The 17,054-nt window shown below is 38.6% G+C and overlaps 1 protein-coding gene across 2 annotated transcripts in view; it reads right to left on the reverse strand.

The window, feature by feature from the left end:
• Positions 1-15,411: 15,411 nt before the first annotated feature.
• PRIM2 (DNA primase subunit 2) overlaps positions 15,412-17,054 on the reverse strand; it is a 312,401-nt gene continuing 310,758 nt past the window's right edge. Inside the window, exon 14 of one of the 2 annotated variants that reach the window (XM_077998744.1) lies at positions 15,412-16,320. In XM_077998744.1, coding sequence (XP_077854870.1) covers positions 16,090-16,320 — 231 coding nt within the window. In that variant the 3' untranslated portion in view covers positions 15,412-16,089. 2 annotated transcript variants of the gene reach the window in all.

The raw sequence follows: 17,054 nt of genomic DNA on the forward strand, positions 1-17,054 counted from the left end.
TTTTTCCTATCCATGAGCACGGAATGTTCTTCCATTTGTTTGTGTCCTCTTTTATTTCCTTAAGTAGTGGTTTGTAGTTCTCCTGGAAGAGGTCCTTCACATCCCTTGTAAGTTGGATTCCTAGATATTTTATTCTCTTTGTAGCAATTGTGAATGGGAGTTCACTCATGATTTGGCTCTCTGTTATTGGTGTATAGGAATGCTTGTGATTTTTGCACATTGATTTTGTATCTGAGACTTTGCTGAAGTTGCTGATCAGCTTAAGGAGATTTGGGGCTGAGACAATGGGGTTTTCTAAATATACAATCATGTCATCTGCAAACAGGGACAATTTGACTTCCTCTTTTCCTCATTGAATACACTTTCTTTCTCCTGCCTGATTGCCCTGGCCAGAACTTCTAACACTATGTTGAATAAGTATGGTGAGAGAGAGCATCCTTGTCTTGTGCCAGTTTTCAAAGGGAACGCTTCCAGTTTTTGCCCATTCAGTATGATATTGCCTGTGGAATTGTCATAAATAGCTCTTATTATTTTGAGATATATTCCATCGATACCTAGTTTATTGAGAGTTTTTAGCATGAAGGGGTGTTGAATTTTGCTGAAGGCCTTTTCTGCATCTGTTGAGATAATCATGTGATTTTTGCCTTTGATTCTGTTTATGTGATGGATTACATTTATTGATTTGCGTATGTTGAACCAGCCTTGCATCCCAGGGATGAAGCTGACTTGATTGTGGTTGATAAGCTTTTTGATGTGCTGCTGGATTCGGTTTGCCAGCAGTTTGTTTTATTTTATTTTTATTTATTTATTTATTTAGACACAGAGTCTAGCTCTGTTGCCCAGGCTGGAGTGCAGTGGTATGATCTCAGCTCACTGCAAGTTCTACCTCCTGGGTTCATGCCATTCTCCTGCCTCAGCCTCCCGATTAGCTGTGACTACAGGCACCCGCCACCATGCCCGGCTAATTTTTTTGTATTTTTAGTAGAGACAGGGTTTCATCGTGTTAGCCAGGATGGTCTCGATCTCCTGACCTGGTGATTCACCTGCCTCGGCCTCCCAAAGTGCTGGGATTACAGGCGTGAGCCACCAGGCGCGGCCTGCCAGTATTTCATTGAGGATTTTCACATAGATGTTCATCAGGGATATTGGTCTAAAATTGTCTTTTTTGTTGTGTATTTGCCAAGCTTTGGTATCAGGATGATGCTGGCCTCATAAAATGAGTTAGGGAGGATTCCCTCTTTTTCTATTGATTGGAATAGTTTCAGAAGGAATGGTACCAGCTGTTCCTTGTACCTCTGGTAGAATTTGGCAGTGAATCCATCAGGTCCTGGACTTTTTTTTTTGGTTGGTAGGCTACCAAAAAATTATTGCCTCAATTTCAGAGCCTGTTATTTGTCTATTCAGAGATTCAATTTCTTCCTGGTTTAGTCTTGGGAGGGTGTGGGTTTCCAGGAATGTATCCATTTCTTCTAGATTTTCTAGTTTATTTGCATCGAGGCATTTATAGTGTTATCTGATGGTAGGTTGTATTTCCGTGGGATCAGTGGTGATCTTCTCTTTATCATTTTTTCTTGTGTCTCTTTGATTTTTCTCTCTTTTCTTCTTTATTAGTCTTGCTAGTGGTCTATCAATTTTGTTGATCTTTTCAAAAAACCAGCTCCTGGATGCATTAATTTTTTTGAAGGGTTTTATGTGTCTCTATCTTTTTCATTTCTGCTCTGATCTTAGTTATTTCTTGCCTTCTACTAGCTTTTGAATGTGTTTGCTCTTGCTTCTCTAGTTCTTTTAATTGTGATGTTAGGGTGTCGATTTTAGATCTTTCCTGCTTTCTCTTGTGGGCATTTAGTGCTATAAATTTCCCTCTACAAACTGCTTTAAATGTGTCCCAGAGATTCTGGTACATTGTGTCTTTGTTCTCATTGGTTTCAAAGAACATCTTTATTTCTGCCTTCATTTCGTTATTTACCCAGCTGTTATTCAGGAGCAGGTTGTTCAGTTTCCATGTCGTTGTGTGGTTTTGAGTGAGTTTCTTAATCCTGAGTTCTAATTTGATTGCACTGTGGTCTAAGAGACAGTTTGTTGTGATTTCTGTTCTTTAACATTTTCTGAGGAGTGCTTTACTTCCAATTATGTGGCCTATTTTAGAATAAGTGTGATGTAGTGCTGAGAAGAATTTATATTCTGTTGATTTGGGGTGGAGACTTCTGTAGATTTCTATTAGGTCTGCTTGGTGCAGAGCTGAGTTCAAGTCCTGGATATACTTGTTAACCTTCTGTCTCTTTGATCTGTCTAACATTGACAGTGGGGTGTTAAAATCTCCCATGATTATTGTATGGGAGTCTAAGTCTTTTTGTAGGTCTCTAAGGACTTGCTTTATGAATCTGGGTGCTCCTGCATTGGGTGCATATATATTTAGGATAGTTAGCTCTTCTTGTTGAATTGATCCCTTTACCATTATGTAATGGTCTTCTTTGTCTCTTTTGATCTTTGTTGGTTTAAAGTCTGTTTTATCAGAGACTAAAATTGCAATCCCTGCTTTTTTTTTTTTTCTTTCCATTTGCTCAATCTTCCTCCATCCCTTTATTTTTAGCCTATGTGTGTCCCTGCATGTGAGATGGGTCTCCTGAATACAGCACAGTGGTTGGTCTTAACTCTTTATCCAATTTGCCAGTCTGTGTCTTTTAATTGGGGCATTTAGCCCCTTTACGTTTCAGGTTAATATTGTTATGTGTGAATTTGATCCTGTCATTATAATGTTAGCTGGTTATTTTGCCTGTTAATTGAGGCAGTTTCTTCATAGCATCAATGGTCTTTACAATTTGGTATGTTTTTCCAGTAGCTGGTTATTCCTTTCCATGTTTAGTGCTTCCTTCAGGAACTCTTGTAAGGCAGTCCTGGTGGTGACAAAATCTCTCAGCATTTGCTTGTCTGTAAAGGATTTTATTTCTCCTTATCTTATGAAACTTAGTTTGGCTGGCTATGAAATTCTGCATTGAAAATTCTTTTCTTTAAGAATGTTGAATATTGACCCCCACTCTATTCTGGCTTGTCAGGTTTCTGCAGAGAGATCAGCTGTTAGTCTGATGGGTTTCCCTTTGTGGGTAACCTAACCTTTCTCTCTGGCTGCCCTTAATATTTTTTCCTTCATTTCAACCTTGGTGAATCTGACAATTATGTGTCTCGGGGTTGCTCTTCTCAAGGAGTATCTTTGTGGTGGTCTCTGTATTTCCTGAATTTGAATGTTGGCCTGCCTTGCTAGGTTGGAGAAGTTCTCCTGGATAATATCCTGAAGTGTGTTTTCCAACTTGGTTCCATTCTCCCCATCACTTTCAGGCACACCAATCAAACGTAGATTTGGTCTTTTCACATAGTCCTATATTTCTTGGAGGCTTTGTTTGTTTCTTTTTACTCTGAACTTTTCTTCTCACTTTATTTGATTAACTTGATCTTCAATCACTGATACCCTTTCTTCCACTTGATCGAATCAGCTGTTGAAGCTTGTGCATGTGTTATGTAGTTCTCATGCCATGGTTTTCAACTCCAGGTCATTTAAGGCCTTCTCTACACTGTTGATTCTAGTTAGCCATTCGTCTAACCTTTTTCAAGGTTTTAACTTCCTTGCAATCAGTTCGAATATGCTCCTTTAGCTCGGAGAAGTTTGTTATTACCAATCTTCTGAAGCCTATTTCTGTCAACTTGTCAAGGTCATTCTCCACTCAGCTTTGTTCCATTGCTGGTGAGGGGCTGTGATCCTCTCGAGAAGAGGTGCTATGGTTTTTAGAATTTTCAGCTTTTCTGCTCTGGTTTCTCCCCATCTTTATGGTTTTATCTACCTTTGGTCTTTGATATTGGTGACCTACAGATGAGGTTTTGGTGTAGATGTCCTTTTTGTTGATGTTGATGCTATTCCTTTCTCTTTGTTTGTTTTCTTTCTAACAGTCAGGTCCCTCAGCTGCAGGTCTGTTGGAGTTTGCTGTAGGTCCACTCCAGACCCTTTTTGCCTGGGTATCACCAGTGGAGGCTGCAGAACAGCGAATATTGCAAAACAGCAAATATTGCTGCCTGATCCTTCCTCTGGAAGCTTCCTCCCAGAGGGTGACCCACTTATATGATGTGTCTCTCAGCCCCTATTGGGAGGTTTCTCCCAGTTAGGCTACATGGGGGTCAAGGACCCACTTGAGAAGGCAGTCTGTCCATTCTCAGAGACATACACTATGCTGGGAGAACCATTGCTCTCTGCAGAGCTGTTAGACAGGGATGTTTCAGTCTGAAGAAGTTGTCTGCTGCCTTTGGTTCAGCTATGCCCTGCCCACAGAGGTGGTCTACAGAGGCAGTAGGCCTTGCTGAGCTGTGGTGGGCTCCCCCCAATTTGAGCTTCCCAGCTGCTTTCTTTACCTACTGAAGCCTCTGCAATGGCAGACGTCCCACCCAAGCCAGGCTGCCACCTCACTGTTCAAACTCAGACTGCCACGCTAGCAGTGAGCAAGGCTCCATGGGCGTGGGACCTGCCGAGCCAGGCATGGGAGAGAATCTCCTTGTCTGCCAGTTGCTAAGACCTTGGGAAAAGCACAGTATTTGGGCAGCAGAGTCCCGTTTTTCCAGGTACAGTCTGTCACGGCTTCCCTTGGCTAGGAAAGGAAATCCCCTAACCCCTTCTCTTCCCAGGTGAGGCGATGGCCTGCCCTGCTTTGGCTCACCCGCCATGGGCTGCACCCACTGTCCAACCAGTCCCAGTGAGATGAACTGGGTACCTCAGTTGGAAATGCAGAAATCACCCGTCTACTGCATCACACTGGGAGCTGCAGACCAGAGCAGTTCCTATTTGGCCATCTTGGAACAGGCCTCTGGACCTCTTACCTGTTTCTTATAAACTCACTTTAGAAAGAGATGGTAGAGACAGTAGGAGAGACATATGAGAAAAACTAGTTGATTGCCTTCAAAACTGAAAGAATAGAAATGGCCCTTCCTGAAATAAACAAAAAAGATTGGATTCATTACAAAATGTTCATTCTTTTGTTTTGTTAGTTTAAAATAATTCTCACATAAAACAAATTTGAAGAGAGTATGAGTGTATGTGTGAACATATACATATAAACACTTGTAAATTACAGTTATATAGTTTTAAAATAATCCAACGCCAAAGGTTAAAGAACTAGTTCCTTCTTTCCTCCATTGATTAACACTGTTCCCTTTCTCAAGAATCATTTGACCATGTATGTGTGAGTCTATTTGAGATGTTCTATATTTTTTGTTACATGTCTATCCTTATACCAATACCATACTGTCTTGATTACTGTCACTTTACAGTAAGTCTTGAAATTATAAGGTAAGACTTCCAGCCTTGTTTTCCTTGTTCAAAATTGTTTTGGCTCTCCTCGGTCCTTTGGGTTTATATACATTTAGTATCAGCTTGTTAATTTACATGGAAAAAAAAATCCAGGGATTTTGGTTGGTATTACTTTGAATCTGTAGATCAATTTGAAGAGAACTGGGATGTAAACAATATTGAGACTTCTATGAATATGGTACATCTCTCCATTTATTTAGGTCTTCTTCGATACATTTTATATATGTTTTTTAGTATTTAGTGAAGAGATCTTACATATGTTAAATTTATTTATAAATATCTCATGTTTTTGATGTTATAAATGGTATTTTTAGAAATCTCAATTTCTAATTGTTGCTATTTTATAGAACCATAAGTAATGTTTACATATTAGCCTTGTCTCCTGTAACCTTACTAAATTTATTCATTTCTCAAGATTCCATAGGATTTTCTAAATATTTAATCATGTCACCAATGAAGAAAGATAGCTTTCTTTCTTTTCCTAACTGTATGCCTTTCATTTCTTTGTATGCCTTTCATTTATCTCTTTTTTTTTTTTCTTTTTTGGTTTTGTTGCAGTAGCTAGGATTCTCAGTATAGTGTTGAAGAGAAGTGGTGAAAATGAATATACTCATCTTGTTCCAGATCCTAAAAGGAAAGCATTCAGCCTTTCACCATTAAGTATGATCTTACCTCACAGTTAGGAGAAATCTTATTTTTCATAGATGCCCTTTATCAGATTAAGGAATTTTCCTTCTATTGCTTGTTCACTGAGAGTTCTTACAATGAACAGATGTTGAATTTTGTTAAGTGCTTTTTCTTTATCTATTGAAATTGGTTTTTTTTTTTTTTTTTTTTTTTTTTTTGCTTTTATTTTGTTAACATGGTAAATTACATTGATTTATTGTATGTTAAACTGACCTTATAATTCTGGGGTAAATCTCACTTGGTCATGATGTATTGCCCTTTTTATATATTGCTTGATTTTAATTACTAATATTTTGCTAAGGATTCTTGCCTTTATGCTCATGAGAAATATTGGTCTATAATTTTATTTTCTTATAATGTGATTGTCTAGTTATAGTTTCAGGGTGGCACTGGCCTCATAGTATGAGTTGGAAAGTGTTCTGTCCTCGTTTAGTTTCTAAAACAGTTTGCATAGGATTGGCATATTTTTTTCAATATTTCATAGGATTTATCATTGAACCCATCTGGATCTGGAATTGTGGGAAGATTTTAAGTTACAAATTCTAGTTTTAGCTAATATAGGATATTCAGGTATTCTACTTCTTTTCTGAGTCAGTTTTGGTCATTTGTATCCTTCAAAGATTTTGCCCCATTCATCTAAGTTAGGATTGGCAAACTCGCCTAGGTCAAATCTGGCCCTTTCAGTCCAAATCTAGTCACACTCATTTGTTTATGTATTGTCTGTGTTGCTTTTGTACTATAGTAACAGAGTTGAGTAGTTGCAACAGAAACCATAATGCTCACAAGCAGAAAATCTTTACTAGATAATAGTTACCCCTTATCCATAATTTTGCTTTCTGTAGCTTCATTTAACCAAGGTCAACTATAGTCTGAAATATTAAATGGAAAACTCCAGAAATAAACAATTGATAAGTTTTATATTGCACAATGTTCTGAGTAGCACAATGAAGTCTCATGCCATCTCTTTCTGTGACTCATTCCTTTGAACAGCATATTCATACTTTATATGCTACCTGCCCTTTAGTCACTTAGTAGCCATCTTTGATATCAGATAAAAAATATATAATATGTAGAGAGTTTGTCACTGTCTGTAATTTCAAGCATCCACTGGGTGTCTTGGAATGTATCCCCTGTGGATAAGTGGGGACTACTGTATTGGTTTAGAGATTGAATTAGGACACCTCTAAAGTGCCTGCTGTTAGGCTTAAAAGGAGGAATTACGCAATGGATTTGGTGTGGGCTATATTCTTCCAGTTTAAGTGGCAGAAATCTGCAAAGAGCCTCTCTCATCATGTTTGTCTTCCTAAACAGTGGACAACACCTTCGCAAACAGGCAGTTTTTCCTCAATAAGGATAAAGTCACCCAGAGGCATTCTGTATTCTCTCTGCCTTGGTGCACTTTATAGCCTGCAATTGGAGTATGGATAGAAGTTGTATATATTACCCTAGTGCTTATTTTATTTTGATGTACAGTTCCAGTTACTAAGGAATATGTGTTTGGATTTAAGTGTTGCGTGTAGTGTAAGAATTTGCACCAAAGCTTCTAGCTTCTTAACAGGGTTACTGAGAGGGGACATCCACCACAATAGCACTAGAGGCTGGGTGGGACACCACAAATGAAATATCTATACCCAGATCACTTCTTATAGGAGATAAGTTGTTGTAGTACAGGAAGGGGTATTAAATTGAGATGATAGGGAAGTTTCCATGGTGTAGACAAGGGAATAGAAGTGTATTCCTCTAACCGAGTCAGGAGATGATGCTAATTATTCTTGAGAAACTGGTAGGCAAGGCAAATAAAATTTCCCATGACATTGTACGACAGTTATGGCTCTACTTTTACATTTTTATTATTATAAGTTCTAGGGTACATGTGCACAAAGTGCAGGTTTGTTACATAGGTATACATGTGTCATGTTGATTTGCTGCAGCCATCAACTCATCATTTACATTAGGTATTTCTCCCAATGCTATCCCTCCCCCAGCTCCCCACCACCCAACAGGCCCCAGTGTGCAATGTTCCCCTCCTTGTGTCCATGTGGTCGCATTGTTCAACTCCCACTTATGAGTGAGAACATGCAGTGTTTGGTTTTCTGTTCTTGTGATAGTTTGCTGAGAATGATGGTTTCCAGCTTTATCCATGTCCCTGCAAAGGACATGAACCCATCCTTTTTTATGGCTGAATAGTATTCCATGGTGTATATGTGCCACATTTTCTTAATCCAGTCTATCGCTGATGGGCATTTGGGTTGGTTCCAAGTCTTTGCTATTGTGAATAGTGCTGCAATAAACATACGTGTGCGTATGTCTTTATAGTAGCATGATTTATAATCCTTTTGGTATATACCCAATAATGGGATTGCTGGGTCAAATGGTATTTCTAGTTCTAGATCCTTGAGGAATCCTGGCTGTACTTTGTATAGATTATTCCATGATGCCAAGCAAAACACAGTTAGGAGAAATCCTGGTAGTAGAAATTCCTTATAATTCTGAGAGTCTGTAGTTTATTTTTTTATCTGAAGGGCTAAGGGTTTTAGAATTTGTATTCCGTAGAATTAAATGAAAACATAATTCTTACCCTTTGATGCACAAAATATTTATTATAGTTTCCAAACTTTATTTGGATAACACTATTTCAAACAAAATATAGAACTCTTGTATAATAATAGCTAACAATTATTTAGAGCTTCCATGTGTCAGACTGTTCACAAAGCATTTGACACTGGCTATCTCATTTCATCTCATACAAATTCTATGACGTAGGCAATGCTATTATCCCAGTTTTACAGATAGAGAAACTGAAGCAAGAGGCTTAATTAACTTGCCACATAATAGAAATGAGTTGTTTTAGTTGTGGTCTGCAGTCATGGAAGCTGGTCCTAAGGCCTTTGGTGAGAAAATCATGATGAAGAAGGAAGTGCACAGGCCAAGAAGTCACCGTGCCTGATTTGATCAGAGAATCTGTGAGCCAGCTCAGGGAATTTAATCTATTTTTTCTCCGCTAGACACAGGGTCTCACTCTGTCACCTAGGCTGGAGCACAGTGGCTAGATCATACCTCACTGCAGCCTCAAACTCCTGGGTTCGAGCGATCCTCCTGCTCCAGCCTCCTGAGTAGCTGGGTCTATAGGTGAGTGCCACCATGCCTGGCTAGTTTTTTTATTTTTATTTCTGTAGAGACAGTCTTACTATGTTGCCCAGGCTAGTCTCAAACTCTTGGCCTCACGTGATCTTCCCACCTTGACCTCCTGAAGTGATGGTGACAGGTGTGAGCCACCATGCCAGGCCTCTGAGAGTCATTTCTAAGGAAAATGCAGATGATCACTATTCTTATCCACTTCCAGAAGTGCCATGGTGGCACCTAATTTTATCTACCTAAAAGTACTTTTATAAGTGCTTGGAGACTAGGTACTACACAGGTATCACTTTCACTGGGAGTCATGTGTAAACCCACTGACATTTCTATATTCCAAAGCTCAAGTTGCCTCAGTCCTTCCTTTTTAAGAACAAGCAGTACTCTGTGACACCCTGTGAGCAATTTTTCATACCACAGGATATCCCACACATAGGAAATCCTCCAGTTTCATAGTTCGCAATTCTCCATCTACCCTGCCTGGCCACAAAGGTGTCAAAGGTGTGGCATCATAGATCCACTGACATGACTGCTTTTTGCTGAAACCTTGTTTGGTGGGTTCCCCCAGCTCACACAGTCTACCGCATTATAGTGGACATAAGAGGATTACTCCAGGTAAGGGATATTCAGAATGAATGTCCCTGAAATAGGGAGAATCCACGTGGTAGTATAATATTTGTTGTAAGGGTTATCAAATAACACAAGTGTTTCCATGTGACAGACAGGATTCTGACTGTTGTAAATGTAACAGCAGCTAATAGAATCATCTTGAAGTAGGTGTAATCATTATCTCCTTGTTATATGTGAAGCAGATGAAGCATGGAAAATTAAAGAGCTTGCCCAAGTTTTAATTGTAAGTGATGCCTCCAATCTGGGGCCCAGAATCCATTCCACCCCTTGTTTGTTGGTCTTAAAAACACTGAATTTGAGATTCCTAATAAGCAAGTAACCATTCATGCACTCTACCCATGTTTACTGAGTGCCCAAGAATGTCATGCATGATGCTAAGAACTAGAGACAATGCTAATTATTAGGGATTCAAATATGAAAGTGATACAGTTTCTGTCCTCAAGGACTTTATAGTATAATGGAAACATAAGTAAATGGATGATACTATAAAACATAAGGGAAACATAAGTAAATGGATGATTGTAAGTACTGTCATATAGGTATTAAGTATAGCATCCATGGCATGTTAGATGAACTGAAAGGGACAATGAATCTATACTGGGATCAACAGAGAAGGCTGAAGGAATGTACCTAACCTGAGCCTTAGAGGAGAAACAGTAGTTAGCATGGTAGGGAATGGAAGGGCATTCCAGGCAGGGAGGATAATATGAGGAAAGAGAGAGTGTGTAGTCGAATGTGCAGGGAAAGTTTGTGCAGAATGGATAAATCACTGGATTGGATTATAGAGGAGGGAGCTGAATGGCAATAGATGGAACTGGAGAGGTAGAATCAGGTCATGGAAGGCCTCATGCACAAAATAATAGGTGGTTGGACTTCCTCATATAGGTAATGGAGAACCATGTTCAAGACACACACCTGGGGGAAAAGTATTTGGATTAGATTTTGAAGAAGGATATGGGATGGGTTCAGGGTGGGCAAACGGAGACTAGGCTAGTAAGTTGAGACCACTTCGCTTATAATGATGAGAGGGCAATCTAATGTAGTACAAGGAAGGAAGGGAGGAGAGGAAACTGTTTAGAACAGAGTTTCTGCACATTTTGGGCCACATATTTCTTTGTGGTGAAGGGCTGTCCTGTGCACAGTAGGCACACTGTAAGATGTTTAGTAGCATCCTCAGCCTCCATCCACTAGATGCCAGGAGCAGGCCCTCCTCCTGTTGTGATCACCAAAAATGTTTCCTGCATGGCAAAATTACCACCATTTGAGATCTACTGGTTTAGACACACTGGTATTAAAACAGAATCAATTGGATTTGGATGTATGGAGAAGGTGGAAAATCATAGTCCAGGTTAATTTTAGGGTTTCTACATTGACAAAATGGGTGAGAAATAGATGTGAGAAGAGAGAACAGGTTTGATTTTTGAACAAATTAAATTTGAGATACTTGTGGGATATCCTAAAAAGAGATCCAAGAGATAGCTGGATGGATGGATCTGTGCTCAGAGAATTCTCAGCTGGGAGGTACAGATTTGGGGATTATTTGCATATGGATGGAAAAAAAAATATCATGGGGGTGAATGAGTTCATTCAGGGAGACTCATGAAGTAAGAAGAGAAACAGGCAGGAAATCTATGGACAACCAAGAGTTAAGGGTGGTAGAGCATTGTTTAAATCACAGTTTAATTCTTGCCAAAGAAAGGGAAGATAAAAGAGAAGTATGTATCACTATGTCATTTTTAATCAGTAATGAAGAACTTGGTATCCCATGACCCAAATGGAAGGTAAGATCTCTAAAAAAAAAAAAATGACGTGTGGGAGTAATCAGGGAAATGTGCACAAGGTGGTCAGTTTTAAATTAAATGCAGTATTTGTTGAATTTATTTTTCCCTGTGCTTTCAGTGCAAAACTAAACAAAGCCTTAAAGAGTCTCATAGTTCTAGTGTGGTGAATGAATACCTAGAAATGCAAGGTTAAATTGAAAAACCCATTATACATTTATTAGCAGTGTTGTTTCACTACCTTGTCATCAATGTTCAAAAACAGTACTGCAATGGAAAGCTCAAGGGAAATGCAGGAGCTTTTTATGAAGACATATTCTTTACCCTTTGATGAGGTTCTACAATGATAATTCTGGAAAAAGAAAAATGTCATGAAGCAATGAACAAAAAGAGCTTACAGGACAGAAAGCAAACCAATAACAAGAAATAGTATCAATTTTGACAGGCAGGTCAGTGAAGTAGGAAGATAATTTCCTACTAGTGACATGATTTCCACAGAGTCACAAAGCTAATTGCCTACAATGCCAATTATGGTGAGAAGCCTTAGACTAGGACAATCGCAACCTGTGAAAAAGGAACAGAATAATGAAAAGACCAGATGCTTTGGGTAAATAAGTGATTACCTAAATATAAGTTAGATACCCTTGTGAGAAACATTAACTCTTCAGGCCAACAATGTACCACCAGAGGTCCACTCCCAAATAACACTGTGTGTCTTCCAAAGGGCCTTACGACCAAACCAACACACCTATCCAAAACGCAGCTTCCACACACCGTGGCTCTGTGTGTTGAAAGGAAGACAAACCGAATCAAGTTCTTCAAATAAATTCCCCATCTCACTCATTTGTCAGAGGGAATATCCTCCAGTATTCTCTGCAATACAGGACCCTGTGCTTACCTAATTTCTGCAGGGAGCTCTGGACTGCCTTCCTGATTCCAGCCTCTGTCAACCTTTTCTCTCCCTCCCTTTGCCAACATTAGAAAAGAAGTTAACAAATGGATCTAATTACCACAGTGGTTTGAGGCTTCTCAACATTTTTTTTTTCCCTTCCAGCTGTAAAGATGTCCTCAGACTGAGCTTCACATTCAGAACTGCTGTCAAACTCTCACTTTAATGGGCACTTAAATTTAATGTCAAGCTGATGCCTGTGGAAGACCTTGATTAAATTTGCAAAGAGTAGACTCAAACTGAAACAGAACTTTAGAGTTGTCTCATTTCGACTTTCAAGCTTAAATCCCAGAAGTTTTCTTTTCTTCTTTGTAAAGAATTACAGAAGTTTGCTTGCAAAGACCCTGAGTATCAATAAGACAGCAAAGTGTAACAAGCAAAACACCCTGCATGCTTTTAGAGAGAGAAGAAATCCCTTAGCTTATTAAAATTCTACGTGAATTAGAGATCTTTCCCATTGCTTTATTCCATTCCCAGCTCATTCGAAATCTATAACTATTCACTTTTATGACTCTATAATATTATAAGCAGTCCTAAAAAGTTTACTTAAAACCTTCCTAGTGTTCTTTTATGTACATGGCAATTAAGTTTTGTACTGTACGGGCAGAGTGAAAAACATTATGGAGAAACAACTTGAAAGAAATATGACAGAATCTCTCCTAACAATGTCATTGCTTCAACCAGCTACAAATTTCCAACCTGGTTTCTTTCTTTTGCTGTTTCTTCTTTTGTCTTTGATAATCATACAGCCTCTCTTACTTGAGGAGATAATAAAAGACTAAAAGTTAAAAGATCTGGAAGACTCATATTCTTTTTCACTGGCTACTGTTTTGAAAAGAGGCGGTTGGCTTTTGATTTTTCTTTTGGGTTCTTTCTACATCAACCAATTCAAACAGGTCTGCTCTCAAAGAAAACAAATCAAAATTGTCAAGACCTGTGAAGCATGAAAAATAAATTGCTTTTTCCAACTCCAAAAAGCACCAGAAAAGCATTAATTTTGATCTTTTATAAACCTCTATCCCCTATCCTGTAATCTATAGATTTCACAGAATATTTATATATTCTTCTGTATAATACATGTCTTATGAATAAATTGAATTGAACCTGTAATACAACTAATATTTAAACTAGTGTTATTTTGGAGTTGGACTAGACACATATAAAACATTCAAGTAGGATGACACAATTTCCTGGGGCTGCCAGTATAAAATAAATAGTCCAGTAAGCTACATCTACCATGCCATTAATGACTCTGTCCTTTTAGTTGGTGGGAGCACAGGCTTCATAAAAGAAGGAGAACATGAAGCAGTAGAAAAAGACAGCCTTGCAAAATGCTGCCAGATACAAAACATTCTATCATAAAATTTCTCATTGAACTACAGTGGCGAGAGTGCTTCTAATATCCTTTTAACACAATGAAGACCTACATTTCTATGCTCGGCTTTCTAAAGCTAACTTAATTCTGTGGTTAAAACAGCTCCAGGTAGCACTTGTTCTTATTTTTTTTTTTTTAAAAAGGACTTGTGGTTTTGCAGTCCATGGATAAAGTGGCAGGCAATCATCAGATTCCTGTTGAGAACTACAAATGATGAAGGGAGTAGCAGATGGTTTCAGAAGGCAGAGATTTATAGGGGTAATTTGTAGTGGAATAATACTATTTTCTGAACTAGGAAATAATAATTCACCAAGACAAGTAAAAGTTGAGATAGTATCTCATTTAATTATATGTTGCTAAATATTCCAAGAAATCTTTGACTCAGAAGACTAAAATGAAAACTCAGTTGACGTTTTTAGTTTCTGATGATCTGATCCTGTTTAATCCTTTTCATCGTGATGCAGTTTATCACATGATTAAAAACACGGTGCTGCGAAGTCTAGTTTTCTGAATACAATGTCCTCTTTTTAATTTAGTTAGTATCTGATTCAAAAGGATAAAATAAAAATATCCCTCTTTACCAGGAAAAGAAGACAGAAATACACTAATACTTTTCACATATTCCAAGGTAATAGATGAGGAAGAACTATGTTTCCAACCGGGTTTCCTGAGCACCCCAAATCCTGTTGGTGAGTGAGTAGAGCCCCGAGAGGAAATCATTATGTAGACGAGGGTATCCACAATGGCACTGCTCCACAAGGCATACGTGCCAGGGATCATCAACTTCACCTTACTCCCTTGACAAAAGCAGGCAGAGAGAACAGGGCATTGGTCTCGTATGTCTGTAATCATCCACAACATTTATTAAATTCTATTGCTGGCACTGAAAGGAGGGAGTTACTACAAGTATCACTATTCATTGCTGAAGTTAATTTACCGAATCTATTTGGTAATTCACAGCAACCACATAAGTAATAAGGTATGGAAGTTGGAGAGTAAAATAAACACTTTATATGTACAATCTTCTTGCTTGGTAATTGTCTATTCTTCATGAACCTGTCCCCAGAGTAATGGCAGCAGATAAGATGTGCCACTATTTTACATAATAAAATATCCCTATTATTCCTTAATAAATATAACTGGCTATACAAATTTTGTTTCTTTTAATTCCCAAGTCACAGTTCCCTCCGGAGAGTTTGGTGCCACTCAAAGGTGCCTGATGTAGAATAACCAAAAACAGGTCAACTCTTTAAAAAAAAAAAAAGGTAAAGAAAAGTTTAAACTCTTCATTAGTGATAAGCAGTGTGTTGGATATTCCAAATGACCACTTTAAAAACTGCCAGATACAAAACATTCCATCATAAAATTTCTCACTGAACTACAGTGGCGAGAGCGCTTCTAATATTTCCCTTTTAACACAATGAAGACCTACATTTCTATGCTCGGCTTTCTAAAGCTAACTTCATTCTGTTATGACATACGACTTTCCCAATTATACACAGACACTGTCACGTACACTTTGATATTTATTAACAAAAATGGTCCAGAAAAGGATTGAGTCAAAATTACAAAGTGATAAGAGTTAAAACAAAAGTTGTTCTTAACTGTATTATAGTTTCTGGGGGACTTTAACCAGTCCCAAAAGCTATTTTTATCTCCTAAAACAGGACTTAAATGACATCACTCAAGTGATAGATTTTAATAGAAATTCTTCCTCTTTCCTTTTGTCAAAGCAAAATATAGTGAAGGTCTTTGTTTTTACCTCAAACCTGCTTTCTGTAGATGGACTGGGATGCAGTGAAGAGAGAAGTTAAATAAAAAGGTTAAAAAAAAGAAAGGCCAGGCACAGTGGCTCACACTTGTAATCCCAGCACTTTGGGAGGCTGAGGTGTGAGGATCACTTGAGCCCAGGAGTTTGAGATCTGCCTGGGCAACATAGGGAGAACCCCACCTCCACAAAAAATTTTTAAAAAAATTATCTGGGTATGGCATGCACACCTGTGGTCCCAACTACTTGGGAGGCTGAGGCAGGAGGATCACTTGAGCTGGAAAGGTCGAGGCTACAATCAGCTGTAATTGTGTCACTGCACTACAGCCTGGGTGACAGAGTGAAACCCTTTTTCAACAACAACAAAAGCAAAATCTTACAAACAAAATGAAGGCTATTGAGGATAAAGGGTTACAAAACTGCCTAAGAATCTTCACTAAAGTAATCTTCCAGTCCTTCCATATCCATTTCCAGAGAGGAATTTAAAGAGGCCAGAGCAGATGATGCATCCTTGGCTTTCTGGATACTTGGTTTGGGTTGAGGAGTTTCTGGTTGGATAGGCTCCTTCTTTATGTCTTTACCACCATTTAGAATACGTTGGCTCTCACAAAAGAACTGATTAGGATGATTCAAAGAAAAGCCACAATCATCCACCTGTAAAGGAAGGAAATTTATATTGCATTAATACATGGCAAAGCTATAAATATATGAGTTTCAAAAACTGGTCCTAGTCCTTGTTTATAACTTAATACCTGAAACATGGATTCTAGCTGTACACATTCTAACACTTAATCAACTACTTATACCATTTCATTCAAGGAGAGCTTCAACCATTACCCAAACTTTAATGGCTCCCACATTTATATTTCTAGTCTGAGCCTCTGTGTTTGGATCCAGTTCCCTATCTAATTTCAGTCCCTTATCCAACACCTACTCAACATCTAAGATTGCTCAAAGGCAGCTCACACCCAATAGGAAACGTATCCTTTCCCCTCTCCCCATCCTTTGCTCTCAGTGACTGGTATCACCATTCATCCTTGGGGCATACTAGACACCTTTCTCTCACCTCCCCAGTCCCCAACTCCCACCTGCCACCTCCCATCTACACCATGCCTTCAATTCTGGCAATACCCAAAACATTACCAATTCTGGTTGACAATTACATCGAAATAAAAACTTAGAAATAAAACTGTGTTTGGAATAGAAACCTGTGTGTGTGTGTATGTGTAGGTGTGTAGGTATGTGTGGGACACTGTGTGTTAGTGAGGCACAGGTTAGGGATCTGTGTGATCCATTATTGTATCCCCAGTTCCAAGTAAAAGGCCTGTCACATTGTAGGCCAATAAATATTTGTGTTGTTTTTGTTTTTTAAGTGATCATAAAATCAC

Source organism: Macaca mulatta, chromosome 4, assembly GCF_049350105.2.
Source record: "Macaca mulatta isolate MMU2019108-1 chromosome 4, T2T-MMU8v2.0, whole genome shotgun sequence".
NCBI classification, from domain to species: domain Eukaryota; kingdom Metazoa; phylum Chordata; class Mammalia; order Primates; family Cercopithecidae; genus Macaca; species Macaca mulatta.